A 22,030-nucleotide genomic window follows, 5' to 3' on the forward strand; every position below is an offset into this window, starting at 1 on the left:
GGAGTGAAGGCCATTACAGGTCGCAGTGCAGCGGCCGAGACGCTTTTACCGGCATTTTACCGGCAACGGCCGCAGCGCCTTGGCGGAGGTGACAGGCCTCCCGCCCTCCCCCCTTCCTTTCATCGGCAACGACCGCGGCGCCTTAGCGGGGCGACGGGCCTCCTAGCCCCCCCCTTTTTTCTCTACAGCGGGTCCTCCGCTGCACCACTGACTCCGCAGCGGGTTGGGAGCAGGCAACGGCCGCGGCGTCGGGGGGGGGGCGACGGGCCTTCTTGCCCCCCCTTTTTTCCTTTGCTCAGCAACGGCTGTGGCGCCCTAGGGGGGCGACGGGCCTCCTTGCCCCCCCCCTGTTTCTACCTCCGCAGCGGCATGACTAGGCCTGTGGGGGAGGGGGAAAACCGAGCAAGCGCGGCGGCTGGGGCTACCCAGACGCACGTGCCCCCCCCGGGCATTTATCCCGTGCAAGGGGTTGATTCCCCACTCTGCAAGGGTGGTGGACCTGGTGTGAGGGAAGGGGGATTTATCATCACCCCCCCCCCATTGAGCAGGCTATGGGTGGCTTCAGGTCAGGTCACAGTCCTTCCTCAGAAATCTCTCTGGCCCAACGCTTCCCATCCCCCCTCGGGTGTTTCTTTAACGGGCCGGCTTTGGGGAGAGGAAAACCCTGCAGTCCAAGGGTTGGAGTTGAGCTACGGCCCAGGGCAGCAGGGGTTGGCCATATGCACTTTCATAGTAATCCCTGCTACTTACTAATGCCATTTGGCTTCTTTGTTTCTTTGGGGATCTCCCATTTTATTCCTCGTCCAGCTGGCTGAGTAGCTATTCGACGCTTTGGTCGTTGTTCCCAGCAGAGTGGGTTACCACGCCATAGCCTCATTACAGCTTTGCAGCTCATTATTCTCATTACGCCGCTGTTCATTAGATCATGGCACCCGCGAAGGGAGATAAAAGAAAGACCCCGAGCGAGGTTCAGGGCCGGGCTAAACAAGCCCCCAAAGTGAGAGTTACATCCTCTCGTGGGTCGGGTTCCAGCAGAGCACACCCGGGCCCCTCCCGGGAAGCTCTTAGGGAGCCCCCCCGACTTTCAGTAAGGCAGGCTCCAGGCTTGAAAGCTAACGGCGGGGAAGGCTGCTCTGCTTGATGCGCGACCTGCAGATTCCCCAGCAGGGGCCAGGGCGGGGCAACCCATTTCCTCATCTCATGTTGCCCGGCCTAAGCGCTCTAAAGGGGCAGCCACTAGAACTTCAGAAGCCCAGAGGCGGGTGGGAGCAACCCCGGCGAACAGGCGTACGGGGCAAGGGGCGGCACCAGCCCCCCCCCCGGGACACAACCAGGGGTTTCAGATCTCAGTGCCCAGATTTTCAGACCCATTTGGCGACATCACATTCGCAAGGTTGGCTAAGGGCTCTTCAGCCAGTAGGGGCAGCCGGGCTTCTTCGCGAGCTACAGCAGCAGGACCATCTCAGCCAGCAGGGGACCAGGGGGAGGAGGCCTTTTCTACAGGAAGAAGAGGAGGAGGCCGAGCCCATCACTCATCGCAGAAGAGGGCGTAAGGGTCCAGCCGGACCGCCAGCTGCAGTAAGAAGCCAAGGAAAGCGGATCTCGGGCCGCATGCATCTCAAAGGCGGGCAAGCTCTCCATCGGGTCTTCCTCCAGGTGAGTACTCCTCGGATGAGGACTCTCCCTCGGGGGAAGGAACATTCTGGGAGGATGCGGCAGCCATCCCATCACTTCCCCAGGCTCCGAGTTGGGCATCGTGAGGGACCGCGAGCCTGGGCTTCCCCGCTAGGGGGCCCCACTCCCCACTCAGTCGTCCCTTTAGTAAAGGTATGCGAAGCCCACCAAGCATCCCCAGGAAAACACCTCACCCGGGTAAGCTGAAGGATAGGCCCCTCAACGGTATTACGTGGGATATTTTTAAATTTATCCGGGCCCAGGTGCCTCTTCAGGGTGTCAATACGGGGTCCTCCTCCACCGCCCCAAGGCAAAACGGGTGGAGAGGACCTTTGATAACTGGTTACTGGGGTTTGGGGAATACATGGCATTGGTTTCGGCTGCTCACCCGGGCTTAAGGGCCTGGCACCCATGGCACTCCACACCCACCAGTGTAATGTGCTACGGGCTCATTTCTTTATAGGGGACTCTGCGGCGTCTGAGTTTTCACGACGCAGGAGTTCTCGCAAGGATGCATCAGGTTGCAGTGGATGCCCGATGGGACAGGGCAAGTTAAATCAGGAAGCGCGGACAATGTTTGTACAGCCATTTGCCCGCCCCCAAGGCCACTCTCTTAAGAAACGGCCTAATTTTCGGGGGGAGGGTTCCCTGCCCCAGGTTTTGCTGGGAGTTTAACTTGGGCAGGTGCAACAGGGCAAAATGCAAATTCGAAAGCACTCCCATGGCGCAGGTTTGCTCTAGGCCCCTTCTGCCACACTCAAGACAACTTCTGTGCACCAAGAGGCCTTAAGTCCCTGCCCTTCGGGAGCCCGGCCCTCATGTAACCAAACTCCCAGGGGAGGGGGGCCGGGCCACTCCGCCCCAGCCGCCTCATCTTAGATCGGGAATACTTGGGTCCTCTGGGGAACCTCCTGGCCGATCCCCCAGTCAAACTCCCCGCACTACAGTCCCTGCTATTCGGTCACATACCCCAACCGGCCGGTTGCCAAATTCCTTTCTTGGGAGGGTTTTCAGGGCTTTCTAAGCATCCCATACACTGGCCCTAGGGTGGCGTAACTGACTGCGATCATGCAACCTTTTTTTAAATCTGCCCGGAAATGCCCCTAGTGGTAGAAGCAAAATCTTGCGTAGGCGGTGGCAGCCGTCCGCATTGGCTGGCCCCTTCCCTTCTCCCCCACTCCCAAACTTGAGTGGTGGTTTCTGGGCGCAGTGCCTAAAAAGACTCCAAGGAGAGTTCCGTTTAATCCACCATTTATCCTACCCCAGGGGCTCCTCAGTAATGACGACTACATAGAGCAGGATCTCTGCTCCGTCCACCGGGCTACGCATCGCTTGACCATGCCATCAATCTGATCAGGGCTTGCGGGCCAGGGGCTCCTCCTGGCAAAGTGCCACATACAGTCTCAGGGCCTTTTAGGTTACTCCCCATACACCCAAAATGACTTTTGCCTTGTTGGGCATTAAATTCCAGGGGCAATGGTTTGTCGATAAAGCCATGCCCATGGGTTGCTCCATCGCTATGGCGCAGCCTTTTGAGGCCTTCAGTTCCTTTTTGGAATGGGCAGCAAAGGGTCAGTTTTTCCAGTCCATTTGTCACGACATTTCTTGGACGCACTTTTACCCTCTCATAGTGGGGAGGCGGGCACCCTGCAATGCCACCAACGGCTTCACAGCTTCTACAGGCATTGGCATGCAGAGAGCTGGGTGTACCACTGGCTGCGAAAACCGAGGGCCCCTTCGCGACACCCTCAATTTCCTGGGGATCACGCTGGAACACGCTTACAGGGTACATCCAGCCTCCCACCAGATAAGTTAGTAGCCATTAGGGACTCCTCCCATTATTTCAGCCATGTAGGGAAATCCAAATGTACATTGAGAGATATCCAGAAGTTGGTTAGGGCCACCTTGAATTTTTGCATGTCGGGTGGTGGCACCTGGCAGACCATTTTATACCCGCCTGGCACACGCCACTAGAGGAGGGACCACCCCCCTACCACCACATAATGGCTGACCAGGGGCATCAAGGACGACTTACATGAAGGTCTGGCAGGAGTTCCTCACTTCCATTTTAACCCCGGATTCTCTTACTGTGGCAGGAACGGTTCACCCTGAGTCCACTTTACAAGTGCGCATTCCGATGCTGCGGGCACAATGGGGTTCGGGGTCTACTTCAAAGCGGGCAATGGTAAAGCCCAGCGGTGGCCATCAGACTGGGTGGGCGAGGCAGGCCTGGGAAAAGACCTTACCTTCTTGGAATTTTCCCAAATAGTGGTGGTGGGTTTCTATACCTGTGGCGCTTCAGCAGTTCTGCCAACCGCAGAGTCGCTCTTCTGGTGTGACAACCTAAGCAGTGGTCAAAGTGATCAATCGGGCAATCATCTCGGGCTTCTGAGCGGGTATTATGCGGCTTGTCAGGAAGTTCGTGGGTGGTGTCTTTGATCAATAACATTTCCTTTGTGGCCCAGCACATTCCAGGTGTGGAGAATCGACACTAGCAGACGCTCTTCCAGGTTCCAGATGGAGAGATTTCGGCTACTCGCCCCTGGAGCATCCTCGATCCGTCCCCTTTCCGCAGGAGCTCTGGGCCCTTTGGGAGGATACAGTCATCACCGAATCCTGAACTCGCTGGCCCCAGCAACGCCGGCAGGCCTTATCAGGGTGCAATCGGCGCTTTCTTCCAGTTCCAACAGTCTCAAGGGGGGCGGGGCCTCGTCACTGAGCTCGCCTCCTCCTGATGTACCTTTGGTTGTTTACAAACGCAGGGCGTCTCCCAAAAAAACGATGCGAATTATCACCTGGCCGCAGTATCCTTTTACTGCAAAGCTTCAGGGATTACGGACTTTACCGATCTCCTTCCTGGTCAGGCAGGCCATAAGCGGGTGGGCCCGGATAGCCACGGTAGTGGGTCAGGGACGGCTACGCCCTCCCAATTTCTCTGAACTTGCTCACTCCAGATAGCCTACACTACCCCTCGAAAGTGTGCACATCCCCTTTTGAGACTTGCCTCTTTAGAGCAGCCTTTAGTTTGGCATTTTGGGGCTTTCCCGAAGCAGGGAAATCTGTCTCAGCGTCCAGGGAGGGTACTTTTAGCGACAGACTCCCTGTCACGCTGGATGTCCGGATCCATGAGGGCATCATATCCACTCTGCGTGCAGTCCAAGCACGGATCAGCAGGCCAGGGCACTCTGCATCTCCATGCAGGCTCCTCCCACAGCCCCTGGCCCTTGCCCTGAAGGCGTGACATGGCTTCTTACTCCTGGCAGTCCGCCTCGGCGGGAGCCCCTTTATTCGGGCTCCACATTCGATGGGACTCGCCTCTCGCGCTACCAACTGGCGGCGGTGCTGGAGGCTTTGGCCTATCGGCCCTGCACCTCCCTCGCGACATCCTTATACGGCCTCCATTCCTTTCGGATCGGAGCAGGCTCCACTCTAGCCGGGCTGGGAGCCCCAGCCGCAGAGAGTCATGGACGTGGGCCGTCTGGCGCCCTCGGCCTACAAAACATACATCAGGCCGCTTATGCGATTAATAGGGTTCTTGTGCTCCAGCGGCCCTGCACCTAACTGTGATTTTGTCAGCTTCTTAGGACACCAGAGAGTCACGGGGTGGCTGGCCACAGCTACATCGTCTTCTGGCCGCAGACACGCTAGCCTCTTCAAGATGGGGTCGGGACCTGGGCTTACACCCACCAGTCCAGGCTACGGTGGATCGGAAGAAGAGGCATGCATTGGCAGGACCTTCTCCCCATCCTTCTGACCAAGCTGAAAGCTGCCAAGCCCCCCCACGCCGCTGGTGCATGCAGCCTCGAGAGAGAACGACTATCCCTGCAGTGAAGAGCGCGGCAGCTGTTACAGACGACATGTTAGCATGGATCTTGGACTCCATCCACCACCTGCTACCGGATACTATGATCTTCTGGTCTCACTTTGTTGGGAAGACGCTGGCCTGGAGGGGTGCCTTGGACCCGCACGTAAGGGCAGGAATGGAGCCAGAGCGCAGGATCTGCCGTGGACTGCGTGTCGCTGCTTTGTTCAGGGTTTCTGGGGGGCGCGGAGGTTTCTACATCGGACATTTCACCTAAGGTAGAAGCACCTGTACAGACAGGTGGATGTGGGGTTGTCTATTTATCGCTCTCTTTGTGGGCACGGATTTGGCGGTTGTATAGCCTTAGAACAGCATTGTGTGATTGGCTGAAGGCATAGGGAGGCTTTTGGCATGGAGCCGAGGAAGGGATTACCTTCGCCCGGCTCTGTATGGCGGGTTGCGCGATGGGAAGTGATCTCGGCTGGCAGGAGCTGGGAGAGCTCCCTGTTCATTACACCCTCCGTGAAGAGGTAGGTGGAACAAGCTTCCACGGTTGGAATGGCCTCGCTGGGGCTAAGGGAGCTTGCACCCCTAGCTAAGGGATGGAGATGGGGCCCCCAGCGTCATGGGCAAGGCACTCTCACCGGGTCTGGAAGGTCCCACTCCAATCTCTGCTTTGGTTAGATTCCTCCAGCAGGCTGGCTGTAGGGAACTAGTCACCCTCTGGGGAACAGCACTCGGGCTGCCCAGACGCTTGGATCACCTCCCATGCTGCGCCAATTTGCCTTCCTGTATTTTCGGTCAATAAATTCTTTGGCTATGGCCATTTGCTTACCCACACTATATATACTGTCCTGTGTATTATCTGTGTATCGGGTCACTGAGCTAGAAGGGCCACACCTCTACACGCAATACTCCCCCTGACTACCAGTTCCCGAGGAAGGCCCCCCTCTAGGGATATGCTCCAGAGACAATGAAGAAACTCAGGAAGTCAAAACAACCTACATTCTACACTACTGACCGAACTACTACAAGCAGGTTTCAAATAAGCTGATAAGGTGTTGCTCAGGGAACAAAGTACCAAGAGCGTATTTTGTACAAGATGTAATAACGATTTTAAAAAATTCATAAAACATGCTACAAGTACAAAGGTAGGAAAGGTAGGCCAGGATTCAGGGGAAATGGGAACAGGCTTCTTGTAAAAGCAAAAACTTTCTTCATATAGAAAGCTAGATGCCAGAGACAGCAATTCTGGTCTAGCTTTTCCACGCTATAGTAAAGTGAATGGAGGCATGGTATACACTGTAGTCAGCAAGCATAACTGTTAAAAATGTTATCTGACTTATGTCGCTACAGGCCAGATCCATTATTGGTGTAAAATGGCAGGAAAGGATGCTCATTCACATTGGTCACTGGATGTTACCAATCCAAGACGCACCCACAAACTAAAGGTAAATCTGGAAATGTATCAGGACCGAGTAATCTAAGGTTCAACATAATGATATGTAGGAATCTTAAGACATTGAGCTGTAGCAGCTCTCTATGCTAGACATGGGGGGGGGGGGTAGGGAGGGCAGCGGGAGGGTGCTGATTTGTCAGAAGTAATCCAGTAATGAGAAGGCCCCTTCCACACACACAGAATAACACACTTTGAATCCACTTTCACAATTTGGGGGGACCAGCCGCTTTTGGGGGGACCGGCCGCTGATTCCGCCCCTCTCATTGCCCTGCCCACTGGCTGTGTATCTGACCATCTGCCAGCCCCCTCCCAGAATCTGACCACTCCCAGGATTTGATCGCTGGGGTGTGATGCCAGACGCCCTTTATTATCATTAATTATTGACTATTTATTGATGGCTGCTGCTGCTATAGGTTTAAGGTTTTGTATTTTAATTGGGGTTATTTGATTTGTTTTATTATGTTTGTTGTTGTTTGCTGTACACCGCCCTGAGCCCTTCGGGAGTAGGGCGGTTTATCAAATCGAATTAATAATAATAATAATAATAATAATAATAATAATAATAATAATGATGATGGTGGTGGTGGTGATGATGATGATGATGATGATGATGATGATGATGATTGTTTGCAAGTGGATTTTGCTGTTTCACGCAGTAAAATCCAGCTGCAAAGTGCATTGAAAACGCAGTATTCTGCTTGTGTGGAAAGAGCCTCAGTTCTGGCAGTAGGAGTCTAAATGCTTCTTCCTGATGCTGTTTCATAATAAGGAAATCATCTAAACACACAGTCTCCTTATTTAACAGTCCAAGGGCACAACACAGTTACTGTTTTGCAATAATACACACCCTGATTTCCTCACCTGCAGTCTGAAGCCATATAGGCAGCACCCAGTTTTGCCCGGTCAGCAGGTATTGATGTGAACTGAAACTGCACATGAAATATTAGATCTGAGCAAACTGCATGATAATATGTGCTGAGCAGAAGAAAAACTCTTGCTTACTGAAAAATTGGCATGAGCAGTGACACTCCTTTGCTATTTACCATTTCCACCCTGTTTCCTTCTGTTTTCAAGAGACTGTTCCATGTTCTTGCTTTTAAAGAACCATTTTAGAGTCGGTGCAATTGCTTCACTGCATCAGCGTTTCCTGATTATTCAAAGAGGGGGTCTGCAAATGACAGATGGAAATGATATATTTAGTTCCATACTGTGCTACAGACATATTTAGTTCCATACTGTGTTACTACTGTGCTACTAGTTCCATACTGTGCTACTACTGTGCTACTAGTTCCATACTGTGCTACTAGTTCCACACTGTGCTACAGACAGATGGAAATGACATATTTAGTTCCATACTGTGCTACAGACATATTTAGTTCCATACTGTGCTACTACTGTGCTACTAGTTCCATACTGTGCTACTACTGTGCTACTAGTTCCATACTGTGCTACTAGTTCCATACTGTGCTACAGACAGATGGAAATGACATATTTAGTTCCATACTGTGCTGCAGACATATTTAGTTCCATACTGTGCTACTACTGTGCTACTAGTTCCATACTGTGCTACTACTGTGCTACTAGTTCCATACTGTGCTACTAGTTCCATACTGTGCTACAGACATATTTAGTTCCATACTGTGTTACTACTGTGCTACTAGTTCCATACTGTGCTACTACTGTGCTACTAGTTCCATACTGTGCTACTAGTTCCATACTGTGCTACAGACAGATGGAAATGACATATTTAGTTCCATACTGTGCTACAGACATATTTAGTTCCATACTGTGTTACTACTGTGCTACTAGTTCCATACTGTGCTACTACTGTGCTACTAGTTCCATACTGTGCTACTAGTTCCATACTGTGCTACAGACAGATGGAAATGACATATTTAGTTCCATACTGTGCTGCAGACATATTTAGTTCCATACTGTGCTACTACTGTGCTACTAGTTCCATACTGTGCTACTACTGTGCTACTAGTTCCATACTGTGCTACTAGTTCCATACTGTGCTACAGACAGATGGAAATGACATATTTAGTTCCATACTGTGCTACAGACATATTTAGTTCCATACTGTGCTACTACTGTGCTACTAGTTCCATACTGTGCTACTACTGTGCTACTAGTTCCATACTGTGCTACTAGTTCCATACTGTGCTACAGACGGATGGAAATGACATATTTAGTTCCATACTGTGCTGCAGACTTATTTAGTTCCATACTGTGCTACTAGCAAATGACGGACAGAGCTAGTAGCACAGTATGGAACTAAATATGTCTGTTTTGGGAAAAAAAAGTGAAAGACAATATTTAAGAAGAGGAGGAATGTGGATTTATACCCTGCCTTTCCCAATCATAAGGAGTCTCAAAGCAGCTTATAGACTCCTTTCCTTTCCTCTCCCCACAACAGACACCTTATGAGGTAGGTAGAGTTGAGAGAGTTTTGAGAGAACTGTGACTAGCCCAAGATCACCCAGCAGTCTTCATGTGTAGGAATGGGGAAACAAACCTGGTTTACAAGATCTGAGTCTACTGTTCATGGGCAGGTGGGGGAAATTAAACCCAGTTCTCCAGATTACAGTCCACCACTCTTGACCACTACACCACCCTGGTCCAGTTGATGGTAAGGGAAAAACACTGGCATCTGTTCTGGTGAGGGAAAGGCCCACTCCACATGGGCCATTAAACATGGGTTTAGAACAGGAAAAAAATCTCCCCTTCCCTTCCTTGCATGCCACCCCTCCCTCCTTCCCTCCCCTCCCCTTGCATGCCACTTCTCCCCCTCCCTTCCCTCTCTCCGCTAGGATGGGTGGGCCATGTCCAGATGAAGTACATCCATCCTTTATCTGGTGAAGTCAGCAACTGATCTTTGTCATCTGGAGATCAGTTGTAATACCTGGAAATATCCATGTCTCACTTGGGAATGGCAATCCTAGATCTGGAGAAATGTACCTCTTTCCATCCGTGACACTCTTTCCATTTGTGACACTTTTGAAAGGTATGACAGGTTTACAATTGCCTCATAAAGTAATCAGCGGCCCTACTGTGTCCACTTTTGAAGGAACATCAGTCATGGTTCAATGTCCCAATCCAGAACAAGCTACTCTGATGGGGGGTGGTTGTGTGTGTGCTGGCAATATTTTTTTTGTTCTGTTTAGTTCCTTTGTTTTATCTTCCTGTTGTAGTCACCTTGACAGTTTTTCAAAACTGAAAGATTAATTAAGGAAAAAAATCAGACAATTCTGTCCTTTATGTTTTCATCTCCTTATTTTCTGTTATATATCCCTTTCTGTCTTTCCATCTGGCCAGTCCCTCACTTCTCCCTTTTGTAAATTTAATTTCCACACAACAGCAGCTCCCCTGAAACATCTTTGAGTGGGAAGGGCAAGAAAAAAATCATTATTTACATGGGCTGAAATATGTAGCGTATTATTTTGATAGATATGTGTTTCTATAGACCTGAAGTGACTTGTTCTGCTCGTACCATTGGATTCAGTATGCTTCATTCAAACTCTGGAGAGGGTTGTAAAGTTAGGAATGGATTTCAAAAGTTTATGATAGGACTGTGAACTCTTCTAGAACAACAACATTCTGGCATCTAGCTTTGGCCCTATGAACGAGACATAGAGGGTCAAGAGAAAAACAAAGCATTTGAGGGAGCAGGGTTTGTATTCTTTGCCTGCATGTTGTGTTTTTTTCTTTTGCAAAACCGCTGAACCTCCCAAGCCATCCCATTTGAGAATCTCAAATTCCTTTTTTAAAAAAAATCATGGAACAAAAGGCTTGAGTGGGAGTGGAACGAGGGGAAATATTGATTGGTTTCCCTCTTTCCCGGGGCAGAAAGGTTTCCAGAATGGGTCCCTTTTCCCATTTTGGCAATAACATAAAGTTTACTTTTTTAAATTCAGATGCAACATTGTGTCACTTAAAGAATCTTTATAACCATTGCAAAACTTAGTTAATTGTATTAAGATCCAAATGTCATACCCACTGGCTTCAATTACAAACACATTTCTGGGTATAATTTTTCCCTAGCTAGGATTAAAATTCTAAACATAAAATTTGTACTTCCATCATACACAAAACTAAAAGATCACCAAGCTACAAAGGACTTATTCCATATGGACTCCCAGTTCTTTCTGCACCAAATATTAATCCTCTGAAACAACTTTTTAGCACTTGGTCATTAAGTATCCAGATAATATTAATCTTGTCATTACTAACATGTCTAACTTTTCTCTATCAGTTCTTATTTTAATAGTCCTTGACCTTCAAAACCACCAGTCATCAATTTATTTTTTCTGCTTTGTTTACATACCCTAATAAGGGTCTCAAATTGTCCATAAATTTAATTAAGTCCTTTTCTTTGAGTAGTGAAAAACTTGGACATTTCTACTAATTCTAATACCTTCACCCACCATTCTTCAATTGTAGGTATAGCTGGAGTTTTTCATTTCTGTCTGTATAGTAATCTTGCTGCGGCTCTCATGTATAAAACAAAGCTGCTTGTTTTCTTTCCAAAGATCAATCAAAATTGTCATAGATAGGCTCCAAAACGTGTCTCTTCTAACATTTATGGCAGATGGGAGATAGTGTTTCCTTTCTATCATTAATATAAACTCTTACCTGTACGTGAAGAAGAAGAGTTTGGATTTATACCCCATCTTTCTCTCCTGTAAGGAGACTCAAGGTGACTTACAAACTCCTTCCCTTTTCCTCCTCACAAAAGACACCATGTGAGGTAGGCCCTTTCTGCACAGGCCAATAATCTTGAGATAACCACAGGAAATAAAACCTGTGTTGGGCAGGAACTTCGCACGGTTCCCACCCCTAACACGGGTCTAGGCTACCCCCACCACACTATTGGCCGCAGGGTGGGTTAAATGAGAATTGTGTTATCTGCGATTCTTTCATTTTAACATGCCTGGCAGCTGTGACTGAGTGAACGGCAGTGACTGTGAGCTGTGTTAAAATACGAGAATCACACATAACGCGATTCTCAAAAAACCCTTCCCCGGCTCCCATCTGTGGAGCCATGCAGAGGAAACAGAGCATATCATGGCCTGGTGTGTGTGTGTGTGTGTGTGTGTGTGTGTGTGTGTGTGTGTGTGTGTGTGTGTGTGTGTGTGTGTGTGTGTGAGAGCTAGCAGTATGAAGGGGCTTAGGTGAGGGTGGGTTCATGTAACCTGCCCTTCCCCTGCTTTTATTGGCCCATGCGGAAAGGACCACTTGGAATAAAGAGTTCTGACAATTAGGGTGGTATGGAGATTATTCAAGGGTTGAATAACTGCACTTACATCCAACCCAGAAGTGTTTTTTTTACAGCAACTAAAAAAAAACAATAACAGACCAACCTCAAGACTGATTTCAGTGTGTTTTCCTCTCAAATATCTCAGTGGTGGTCCCAATAAATCCATCAGTAAATCCCAATAAATCCATCAGTGTGCCTTGAAGTTCATGCTCTAACTCACACCCTCAAAACTGGCCTCTCCTCATCAACTGGGGTTTTCTGAAGATATCATAAATAATCTGGCCCCTATGGTTTGAAGCTGAGAACAGCAGCAATGTATCAAATATGAGATCATATTACCCAAGAACAAGTTCCTTCCTGCTCTCCTGATGCAACTGGTGTCATCCAGTGTCAGGAAGTGAAGGATGGAATGCACAGTCTCATGCAGCTGGGCTATAATTGCTCTGATGTGAGCCAAGGGAGCAACGAACAGCAAGTGACTGCCTGGCCAGATAATATAAATCCTAGTAGCTCAAGGATCCTCTGCTTCTGCTTTCCCTACTTGGAGTGCAAATTCACCTCAAAGGAACCAGGGAGATGGAGGGAAATGGAACTGAGCAGGTAAGCTGAGCTTCTAATGAAGCAAATGCACACCTGCTCTCTGGCATTAGTACAGCCTAAAAATCATTGCTTTTCTATAGTGCTGCTCTTGTATGTGCTGTGTATATGATAATTGTCCATGAGCCTGCTTGTACATTGCGTATCTGCCACTCCAGTGAAGCACCCAGTCAGGTAAAGAAGAACCAAGACTGGAGCATCTCAGACCTCCAAATATAGACAATGGGTTAGATCCAGCCTGTTGTTCTGCTGGTGCAAAAGGAAGGAGAGAGTCTCTCTGGGCTACCTGAAAAGGATGTTCTGAGGATCATGGGAACATTAATGGGTTTACAAAATGCACACAGGTGGGATAGGGGCTTTTCTCAACATAAATATTGGGCAAGATTTGAAAGAAAGAAAGAAAGAAAGAAAGAAAGAAAGAAAGAAAGAAAGAAAGAAAGAAAGAAAGAAAGAAAGAAAGAAAGATCCAACTGACTGTGGTCTGAGGAACATCGAGATGCCACCATGCAGACTCTGGAAATAGTTCTTAAATCAATTGCCCTATTCTGGGACATATGGTTTCCTGGGTGGTGTTGCTATATGTTATCAGCTGTTTGCATTTTTTTCATACCTGTTTTGTGTATTATTGGTAGGTTAGAGTCCGGCTCTCTAAGTCGCTCTCAGAAGGTGAAAAAGCGACTGTTGCTTCCAGAAAAGAAGTTGTGAAGAAGGGGCTTGCCAAGTTTGGGATTTCAGCTGATGTGGTACGATTTTATTTGTGTGTCTATTACAAAGATACTTTGGTCTCTCTGTGTGTATGTTTGTTAAGTGCTATCAAGTCACAGCCAATTTATGGCAATCCTTACCAAACAGTGACTTTTTCCTGCTTCAAACGATCCCATCTGCTCATTCCACTTTGGAGAGACGGGACAGGGTTCAAAAATAAAAACCCATTCAAAATGTGCCCATTTTTTGTTGTTTTCCATCCAACAGTTAATTTTGTAATTGCAAAATTAAGCTTTGAATGTAAAGAATTGTTTTCAATCAGAAGTAGTTTAAATCTCTTCACATTTGGCAGCAGTTCAAATATGTAATCTCTAATGCAATCAATATGCAAACGCTGCCGAAGGCATAAATATAACTTCATGCCAATAATGATTATAAAATCCTAAATAACAGAGTATGCTGACTTAAACTCCATCAGATATCAAGTAACCAACAGCAAATATTGCATGCAAATTCAATCAGTCATCAAATACAATGTCAAATAAAATGTAGTCTTTAGACACTTGCCGGTGAGCATCATTAGTCTGAAAAAAATAATTTTATTCCAGCTCTAAATCATGCTGAATTTAATCCACAAATTTAAACTAAAGATGTTAGTATCCTGCTTGTAACCAGAGACCCCCACAACAGCCAGACTGGAACTGAAACTATAGGAATTAGTACTTACAGCTAACAGTGGTCTGAAGTCTACTGATACCTACAGTAGATCTCTTTCCCATATCCTGTGAACTGTCAATGTGGAGCTTGGTCCTCTAGTGCCTTCTAGCCAGAGGAGGCCTTGGGTAGACAGTGGCTCTTTCCCTACTTACCGTTTGCGGCGCGCTACTCTCAGCGCAAGTCACTTCTGGTGCGGGGTCGTGTTCCCCAATGCCCCGCACTCTGCGCGGGGTCATCAAAAGGTGCCGTTTTTTCAGCGCCAGAAATGACGCGCGCTGAGGGGACGCGAGAGCGGCAGAGTCAGGGCTGCTGCGTTCTCGCTGCCCAGACTCGTGGGGAGCGGTGCTGGACCCCGCACTATTTGGGGAGAGTAGTGTGCAGCAAATGGTAAGTGGGGAAAGGGCCAGTTATACACTCTGCTCTCTTAGCTGGGCAGCTCCTGGGTTTTCTTTCTTCTCTGCCCCAGGGGTTCTGGGGGTAACCATAAGCTCCCAGGCAATAGGCGAGTCTCCTTAGCAGATCCCTCAGCATTTCCAGTTTCTGAGCATGGCTTCTGCTCATGAGCCACCTGGACCTCTGGCCAGCAGCTGACTACTAGGGATGCCAGCCTCTAGATGGGACCTGGGGATCCCTCAGAATTATAGCTCATTTCCAGACTACATTAAAAAAGATAGATGTTCAGAGGATGGACTCTATGGCAGTGATGGCAAACCTTTTCGAGACCGAGTGCCCAAATTGCAATCCAAACCCACTTATTTATCGCAAAGTGCCAACGCGGCAATTTAACCTGAATAACCCCCTCGAGCAGGGGCTAGCCTGCTGTAGCCTCCAGCAAGGCCAACATGCGCCGCTCTACGTCTCTCTAGCACAGGGGTAGGGAACCTTTAACACTCAAAGAGCCATTTGGACCCGTTTTCCACGGGAAAAGAAAACACTTGGAGCCGCAAATAATTTTTTACATTTAAAATAAAGATAACACTATATATATATAGGGTTTTTTAAACCTTTTACTCCACTCATTCTGAGAAGCGCATGGATGCGCCCACCCTGCTGCCTGCAGGATGGGCAAGGATGAAGCCGGCAGCTCGGCTCGTGGAGCCACAGTACAAGGGCAGAAGAGCCGCATGTGGCTCTCGAGCCGCAGGTTCCCTACCCCTGCTCTGCTGCCTCTGCCCGCCCCCCCGCCCTGGCAGCAGCCACCTGGAGCACAGGCACCAGGTCCGCCAGCCAAGTCCTCCCTGCTCGCTGAAGTGCATGCACATCAAGTCCAGCAGCCCAGGCCAGCCTAGATGTATGTGTGTGTGTGTGGGGGGGCGATTTCCCCCACACATGACGAACTCTGTGTGCGCGTGCCCACAGAGAGGGCTCTGAGTGCCACCTCTGGCACCCATGCCATAGGTTCGCCACCACTGCTCTATGGCATTGTACCCCACTGAGATCCCTGTCCTTCCCAGGCTCAATACCCAAATCTCCAGGAGTTTCTTAACTTGGATTTGGCAAACCCTTCTCCCCTCCCTTACTTGTGGGGATCTGGTGACCCTACTAGCTGCATGTTCATTGTTGGCCCTTGAGAGTTAGAGGGTCCAGCAACCTTGCATCTTTCATGGAATCAACTTCAGTGGGATGAGCAATCATGACATCCTCATAGGGTTGCCAGCTCCATCTTGAGAAGTTCCTGGACGTTTTGGGGTAGAGCCTGGGGAAGAAAGAATTTGTGGAGGGGAGAATGCTCATCGAAGATATGATTCTATACAGCCTACCCTCTAAAGCTGTCGTATCCTCCAGGGGGACTGATCTCCTTTGTATGGAGATCAGTAGTGATTCCAAGAAATCTCCAGACACCACCTGGAGATTGGCAATTCTACATCCTCATCTTCCAATCAGGCCCAACCTAGACAGCTATAGAAAAAGTAACAGAATCTTCAAAGTAACTAATTAACAGGGCCATGCTAAGCAGAGTTGCACCCTTCTAAATTCCTTAAAGGCCATGAGATTGGAAAAATGGCACACATTTTCACCAGTGGGAACTTACTTGGTCAGATGCATCTTCATGCAGCCAATAAAGTGGGCTCTGCCCCATGATGTCACAAGAAATATATTAATGGTAAGAGTCTTTTGTCAACACGATTCATGCTTATTCTAGCATATGTTCCAATTTAGCAACAATGCAATTCTTCCCGGATTAATTCCTTTCCTTAATTTTGTTTTGGCAAAATAACGGATCGTATAGTTGAGGAAACAATGAGTGAGATTCGACCAGCTTTTCTGCTGGCAAAAAAGGAAGGAACAGTTCCATTTGCACACCCAAAAGAGCTATGCTGGGATCTTCCAAGGTCCAATATGAACATAAGGGGTGGGATCAAGCCTTCTTTTTTACTCCGTTGAAGTAAGTTCTCTATCTCCCCATTCCACAGCCTTCTTTGTGGTTAAAGAGGACATTTTTTCTTCCCCAACAGAAAAATTTGTTGGATCCAACTCATGATCTCCATAGTACTACAGTAATATATTTACAGAAGCAGAAATTGCATCTTCCCAAAGCAAGCCCCTTGGGCTTTGCACTGTGTACAAAGGTACACAACTCATATGATCAAAGCAGAATCCATACGTATAAATTGGCCACAAATCTGATTTTCCTGCTTCATTTTCATTTCTAGATAAAACACATCGTGGTTGTGCTTTGTGGGATATCCTTTCTGTTGACCGAAAATATGTAGGCATTTGCTGTATGCAGTAAAAAGAAAGAGAAACTTTTGGTTAATGGCTAGGACAGAGATTACTTAGCATGTTATTTTTCTTTCCATCAGAACAAAGCCCCCAATATTGCTATCCTGGGATCAGGGGGAGGTCTACGGGCCATGATTGCCCTTTATGGGACACTAGTGGAATTAAAGAAGAACAATCTCTTGGACTGTATTACATACCTAGCTGGAGTGTCAGGTTCTACTTGGTAAGTTCATAATGCTGGAGGTGAGACTGAACATCTGGACACAGAATAATTTGTACCACTAGATTTGACCAAGATCCAACTCACCTATCACAAGGAACAGACTGCAAGTTAAGACACTTGGAATACTATTGCAAATTATATCACCACAGCAGATATGAAATGAATTCAGAAGGCCTTCAATCAGAGGTGTCATCATTTATCACCCTGTTTGTACTTCTTCTTTTTTCAAACATCTGTTACCATAGTGGTGGTACAAAGAGCTGTCAAGTCTCAGCTGACTGTGGTTTGTTGTTGTTTGCCTCTGTGTAGCAATTTTGGACTTTCTTGGTGGTCCCCCATCAAAGTACTATCCAGGGACAACCCTTTTTTAGCTTCCAAAATTGGGCGAGGTTGGGTTAGCCTGGACCACCCAGGTCAGGATGTTACCATAATATAGTTGGAATTTTTATTCTCAATTTACTGTTCTCTAGCCTCTTTTCTAATTCAGAAAGTTTATTCCTGGTGTCCATTTATTGCTTGTGAAGATGAAGCAAAACCTCAAAGGGATGAAAATGCAAAGCTTCTCTCGGGTCTCATTGTCTCCCAATCCACTGTCAAAATCATTCAACTGAGCATCTCAAAATTAAGACTGAGGCCTAAAAAATGCCTTTTGATATTTCCTGTGGCTTGCAAGTCAAGAATAAGGTACTCATTTAGGCTTCTGCTCAATTGGCCATGCTGACAGAGGCTGATGGGAATTGTAGTTCCTGAACATCTGGAGAGCCGCAGGTTCCCTACCCCTGATATAGCAGAGAAAGGTATGTACAAAACACCCTCCATTTATCAGCAAGGAGAGACAAGCAAGGGGCCGACTGCTTTCAGGAGAAGGGAGCTCCAGCAATCTAAAGTTCCCACAGAACTAACTGAGCAGGGACTCCACCCAATGAGACTAAATTCATGCACATTACTGCCACATTATTGGTCGTTTCCCCACTTACCATCGACCACCCTTGCTGCGCGCTACTTTCAGTGCTCGTCATTTCTGGCATGCTCCCGGGCTTCCCCATGATCCTGTGCTCTGCGCGGGGTCATCAAAAGGCGCCGTTTTGAGGAGCGCCAGGAATGACGCGCGCTGAGGGGGCGCAAGAGCGGCAGCGTCGGGGCGGCTGCGTTGTCGCCGCCCCTGTAGTGGGGAGTGCCGCGGGACCCCACGCTACTTGGCGAGAGTAGCGCGCAGCAGATGGTAAGTGGGGAAACGACCATTGCTGCATGGGAATGTATGCTGTAAATATGCCATACTTACAATTTCAAGCACATTTGTTCTGTTTCACCAAAAGGTGCATGTCATCCGTCTACAAACATGAAGACTGGCCACAAAGGATAGAGACCCTGGAAAAACATCTGGTTGAAAAGCTTGCTCAAAACAAGTGGAACTCAAAAGAGGGAACAAAAGCTGTAGCTGATGCTGCAGATGAAGACAACTACTCCCTGACTGATTTTTGGTCCTATTTAATTGTGCATCAGTTGTTAAATGAGGTGGGTGGGCAGCAAAAAAACTGAATCCCAAACTCAGTGAAGTAAAAAAAAAATCTCCCGAAGTACAGAAAAGTAAAAGTTTTTGTATCTAACTATGTCAACCAGCTCCTGATCTTTGGAAAGGATCCTGGAGAAATTGGTTTTTTTTGGGGGGGGGAGGGACCTTAGTGGGGTATATGCAGGGGTTTTCACCACTTTGGCAGAACCGGTTGTTAAAATGGTGCTTGTAAACAACCAGTTGTTAAATTATTTGACTCCCACCACCGGAACCGGTTGTTAAATTATTTGACTCCCACCACCGGAACCGGTTGTTAAATTATTTGACTCCCATCACCGGAACCGGTTGTTAAATTATTTGACTCCCACCACTGGGTATACGCTATAGAGTCCATCCTCCAAAGCCGCCATTTTTCTCCAGAGGAACTGGTTTCTGTAGTCTGGAGACCAGTTGAATCCTGGGAGATCTGCAGGCCCCAGCTAGAAGTTGACAACTCTAGTCAAGAAAAAGATGGGCAGTTTGTTTTTAAAAGGTTATGACATCCAGAGGCATATTAGAAGCCATTTAAGGGTCAGTTGGCTAGAAGCCAACTGTTAGCTAACTTATCCTTTCAGAGTTTTGGGGAGAGAACTTCCCCTCCCTCCCACATCAAGAGAAAAAAGAGTAGGTTGAGAAACACATTTTTAGTCAATTAAATTCACTCAATCCCTTCTTTTTCAGATGGATGAGACCGAACTTACTATACACACAATGCCTGCAGAGAGAGGGAAAGCGCCTTATCCCATCTATGCAGCTGTGGACAAAAACACCTACCATAAACAAACTGAAGGTAATTTCTATGTAGATAGACCAGAACAGATCGGATTTAAATAAAGAAGGGGGGGGGGGATAAAAAAGGAGAGTTTGAATTTATATCCCCCCATTTCTCTCCTGTAGGAAACTCAAAGGGGCTTACAATCTCCTTGCCCTTCCCCCCTCACAACAAACACCCTGTGAGGTGGGTGGGGCTGAGAGAGCTCCGAGAAGCTGTGACTAGCCCAAGGTCACCCAGCTGGCATGTGTGGGAGTGTACAGGCTAATCTGAATTTCCTGGATAAGCCTCCACAACTCAAGCGGCAGAGCTGGGAATCAAACCCGGTTCCTCCAGATCAGAATGCACCTGCTCTTAGCCACTGGTCTTAGCCACTACACCACCGCTGCTCAAAGGAAGTCCACGAAAGGTTTTAACTAACAAATGATGAACAGAATAGAACCCAGTTATAAATTTTAATGAGTTTATCATCTGCTTTGGGTTGTGGGTCCAGAAAAAGCTGACACCCCCCCAGGCAATAATTGAGAGAGCCAAAAAGCAGAACCCTAAACAGGCTGAATTTTTCTACCATTTTTCAAGCTAATTCAGGCCCACTGTCATTCAGTGCAGAGATTAATGCTAGGCTTGCCAGAGCTCTCCCTCTGTGCCTCTGCAGCCCACTTGGACTTCAGGGGCAGTGGGGGAGTTGAAGAGCTGAGTGGCGGACTTGACTGAACCCCGTGTTCAGCTCCATGGTTTTGAATTTTTCAAGTTCAGGTTTAAAAGGCCCGAAAAGTTTTGAAAAAGTAAAAAAAAAGCCAGGTAGAACTCGCGTACCAGCACACTTGTATCTGCTACAGTTCAAGAGTTTGGGGCAGGTAATGAAATATTCATTAAGTGTGTTTATTTATTTATTTCATTTTTAAACCACACCCTCCTCTCTTCGTCAGATGACTCAGGGAGGTTCCCAGCATATGCAAACGGTATCACACTCGGTAAAGTATTGCACCCAATTCTCTAGCTCTAGAGACTCGCCCAAGTGCAGCTTAGCTCAATGGAGTTTCACATACATTGAACAGCTAATACATTCTCCAGAAATAATGGCAGCATTAAGGTGTGCAAGAAAGTTGATGAAGGGGTTAAAGAATGATGCACTTTCAATCCATTTTCAAAGCACTTTGAAGCTGGATTTTACTGTGCGGAGCAGCAAAACCCACTTTCAAACAATTGTGAAAGTGGATTGAGTGTGCATTATTCTGCATGTGCGGAAGGGCCCTGAGCTCTTTGACACGATGGACTCAGAACATAGCATATGATGCCATTTTGTATGTGGTGTTGTTGGAGAATAGTGCAAGCATATTTGTTTGGGGCTGCACGTGTGATTATTGCCTTTGCGACACTCGTAGTGGGAGGGTGTGCAATCTGTTTAGTAAAATTTGAAAGTCTTTATTTCCTGTCAGGTTCATTGGGCGTTTTTGTTTGCGGTCTGTGATTAACAGCGTATACAAACTTAGGCCGCTTCCGCATGGCCACGCTGGGGGTCGGGTCGGCGTACATTATGCCGTCCCAACCCCATTGGGACCGTTCGCATGAACAGTCCCGGTAACGACCGGGAAGACGGTGCCGCGCTGTGCCATCGCCCGATCGACTTACTGTCCCTGTGACCATCTGGGTGCGTTGCCAAGGCCAGGGGACATGCCCCCTGCCCTGCGCGACCGCTCTGGAGTCTCAGGGCAGGGGGGTGTGTCCCCAGGCCTCTGCGACACACCGGACGGTCGCAGGGACGTTAAGTCGATAGTGCAAGGGTGGAGGGATGGCGCCTTCCAGCCGCCGTTTTCCAAAATGGGAAAATGGCAGCTTCACACTGCTGGGGCGGAGCAAGGGCGGTGCAGCTTCAAAGCAGCTGCACGCCCCTGGTGAACAGCTCCCCCGGGACGGCGTTTTTGCCGTCCCCAGGGTGCTGTAAAAGGCCCGTGCGGAAAGGGCCTAAGTATCAGAGCTTGCATAAATAGCAAAACCTATAAGGAGCACTAAATACAATCAAGAAAATCCTAGGTAAAATACAATCATCTCTGAAAAAAAAAATCTGGACAGCCAACCAGCTCACCCATACTCTTGATTAATAAATACTGGAGGAGACAAAGCAGACTTACAAACCTTTGGAATCCTAATAGGTCTTGCAGAGCATGAACCTTCTTCGGTATCTGATTCCAGATGTCAGGGGAAGCCACCATTTATCCCCTTGCTCTTGTGATATCATTAATAACAAACTCTAATTATATTGATCGCACTTTTTTTTTCACTTTATCATTACCTGTCTTTTGTGGGCATCACTAGTCTGTTTCTGGAAAACCTCAGTTATTGGCAACTTCACAAGGTACTTTGAAGAGCTGAGAATCTGAATTCATTGCTGCTGACATCCGATTGACATCCTCCTCCTGCTGCATTCAAATTGCATCGGATTTGCTAAGTAAAATGAAACAAACATCCCACCCAGCATAGGTTTTAGCTTTTTGGGATAAGCAATTAGTTCAGTGGTCCCCAGCCTTATTGGGCAGGTGGGTGT

General features: G+C 47.8%; 1 protein-coding gene across 1 annotated transcript in view; it reads left to right on the forward strand.

Annotated features, from left to right (window-relative positions):
* The first annotated feature begins 12,601 nt into the window (after positions 1-12,601).
* The window catches only part of LOC125444036, a 100,962-nt gene continuing 91,533 nt past the window's right edge, over positions 12,602-22,030 (forward strand). The window contains exons 1-5 of the mRNA XM_048516475.1: positions 12,602-12,795; positions 13,425-13,535; positions 17,019-17,161; positions 18,478-18,676; positions 19,395-19,503. Coding sequence (XP_048372432.1) covers positions 12,772-12,795; positions 13,425-13,535; positions 17,019-17,161; positions 18,478-18,676; positions 19,395-19,503 — 586 coding nt within the window. The 5' untranslated portion in view covers positions 12,602-12,771. The remainder of the gene's footprint in view (positions 12,796-13,424; positions 13,536-17,018; positions 17,162-18,477; positions 18,677-19,394; positions 19,504-22,030) is intronic.

This window comes from Sphaerodactylus townsendi, linkage group LG15 (assembly GCF_021028975.2).
Source record: "Sphaerodactylus townsendi isolate TG3544 linkage group LG15, MPM_Stown_v2.3, whole genome shotgun sequence".
NCBI lineage: Eukaryota > Metazoa > Chordata > Lepidosauria > Squamata > Sphaerodactylidae > Sphaerodactylus > Sphaerodactylus townsendi.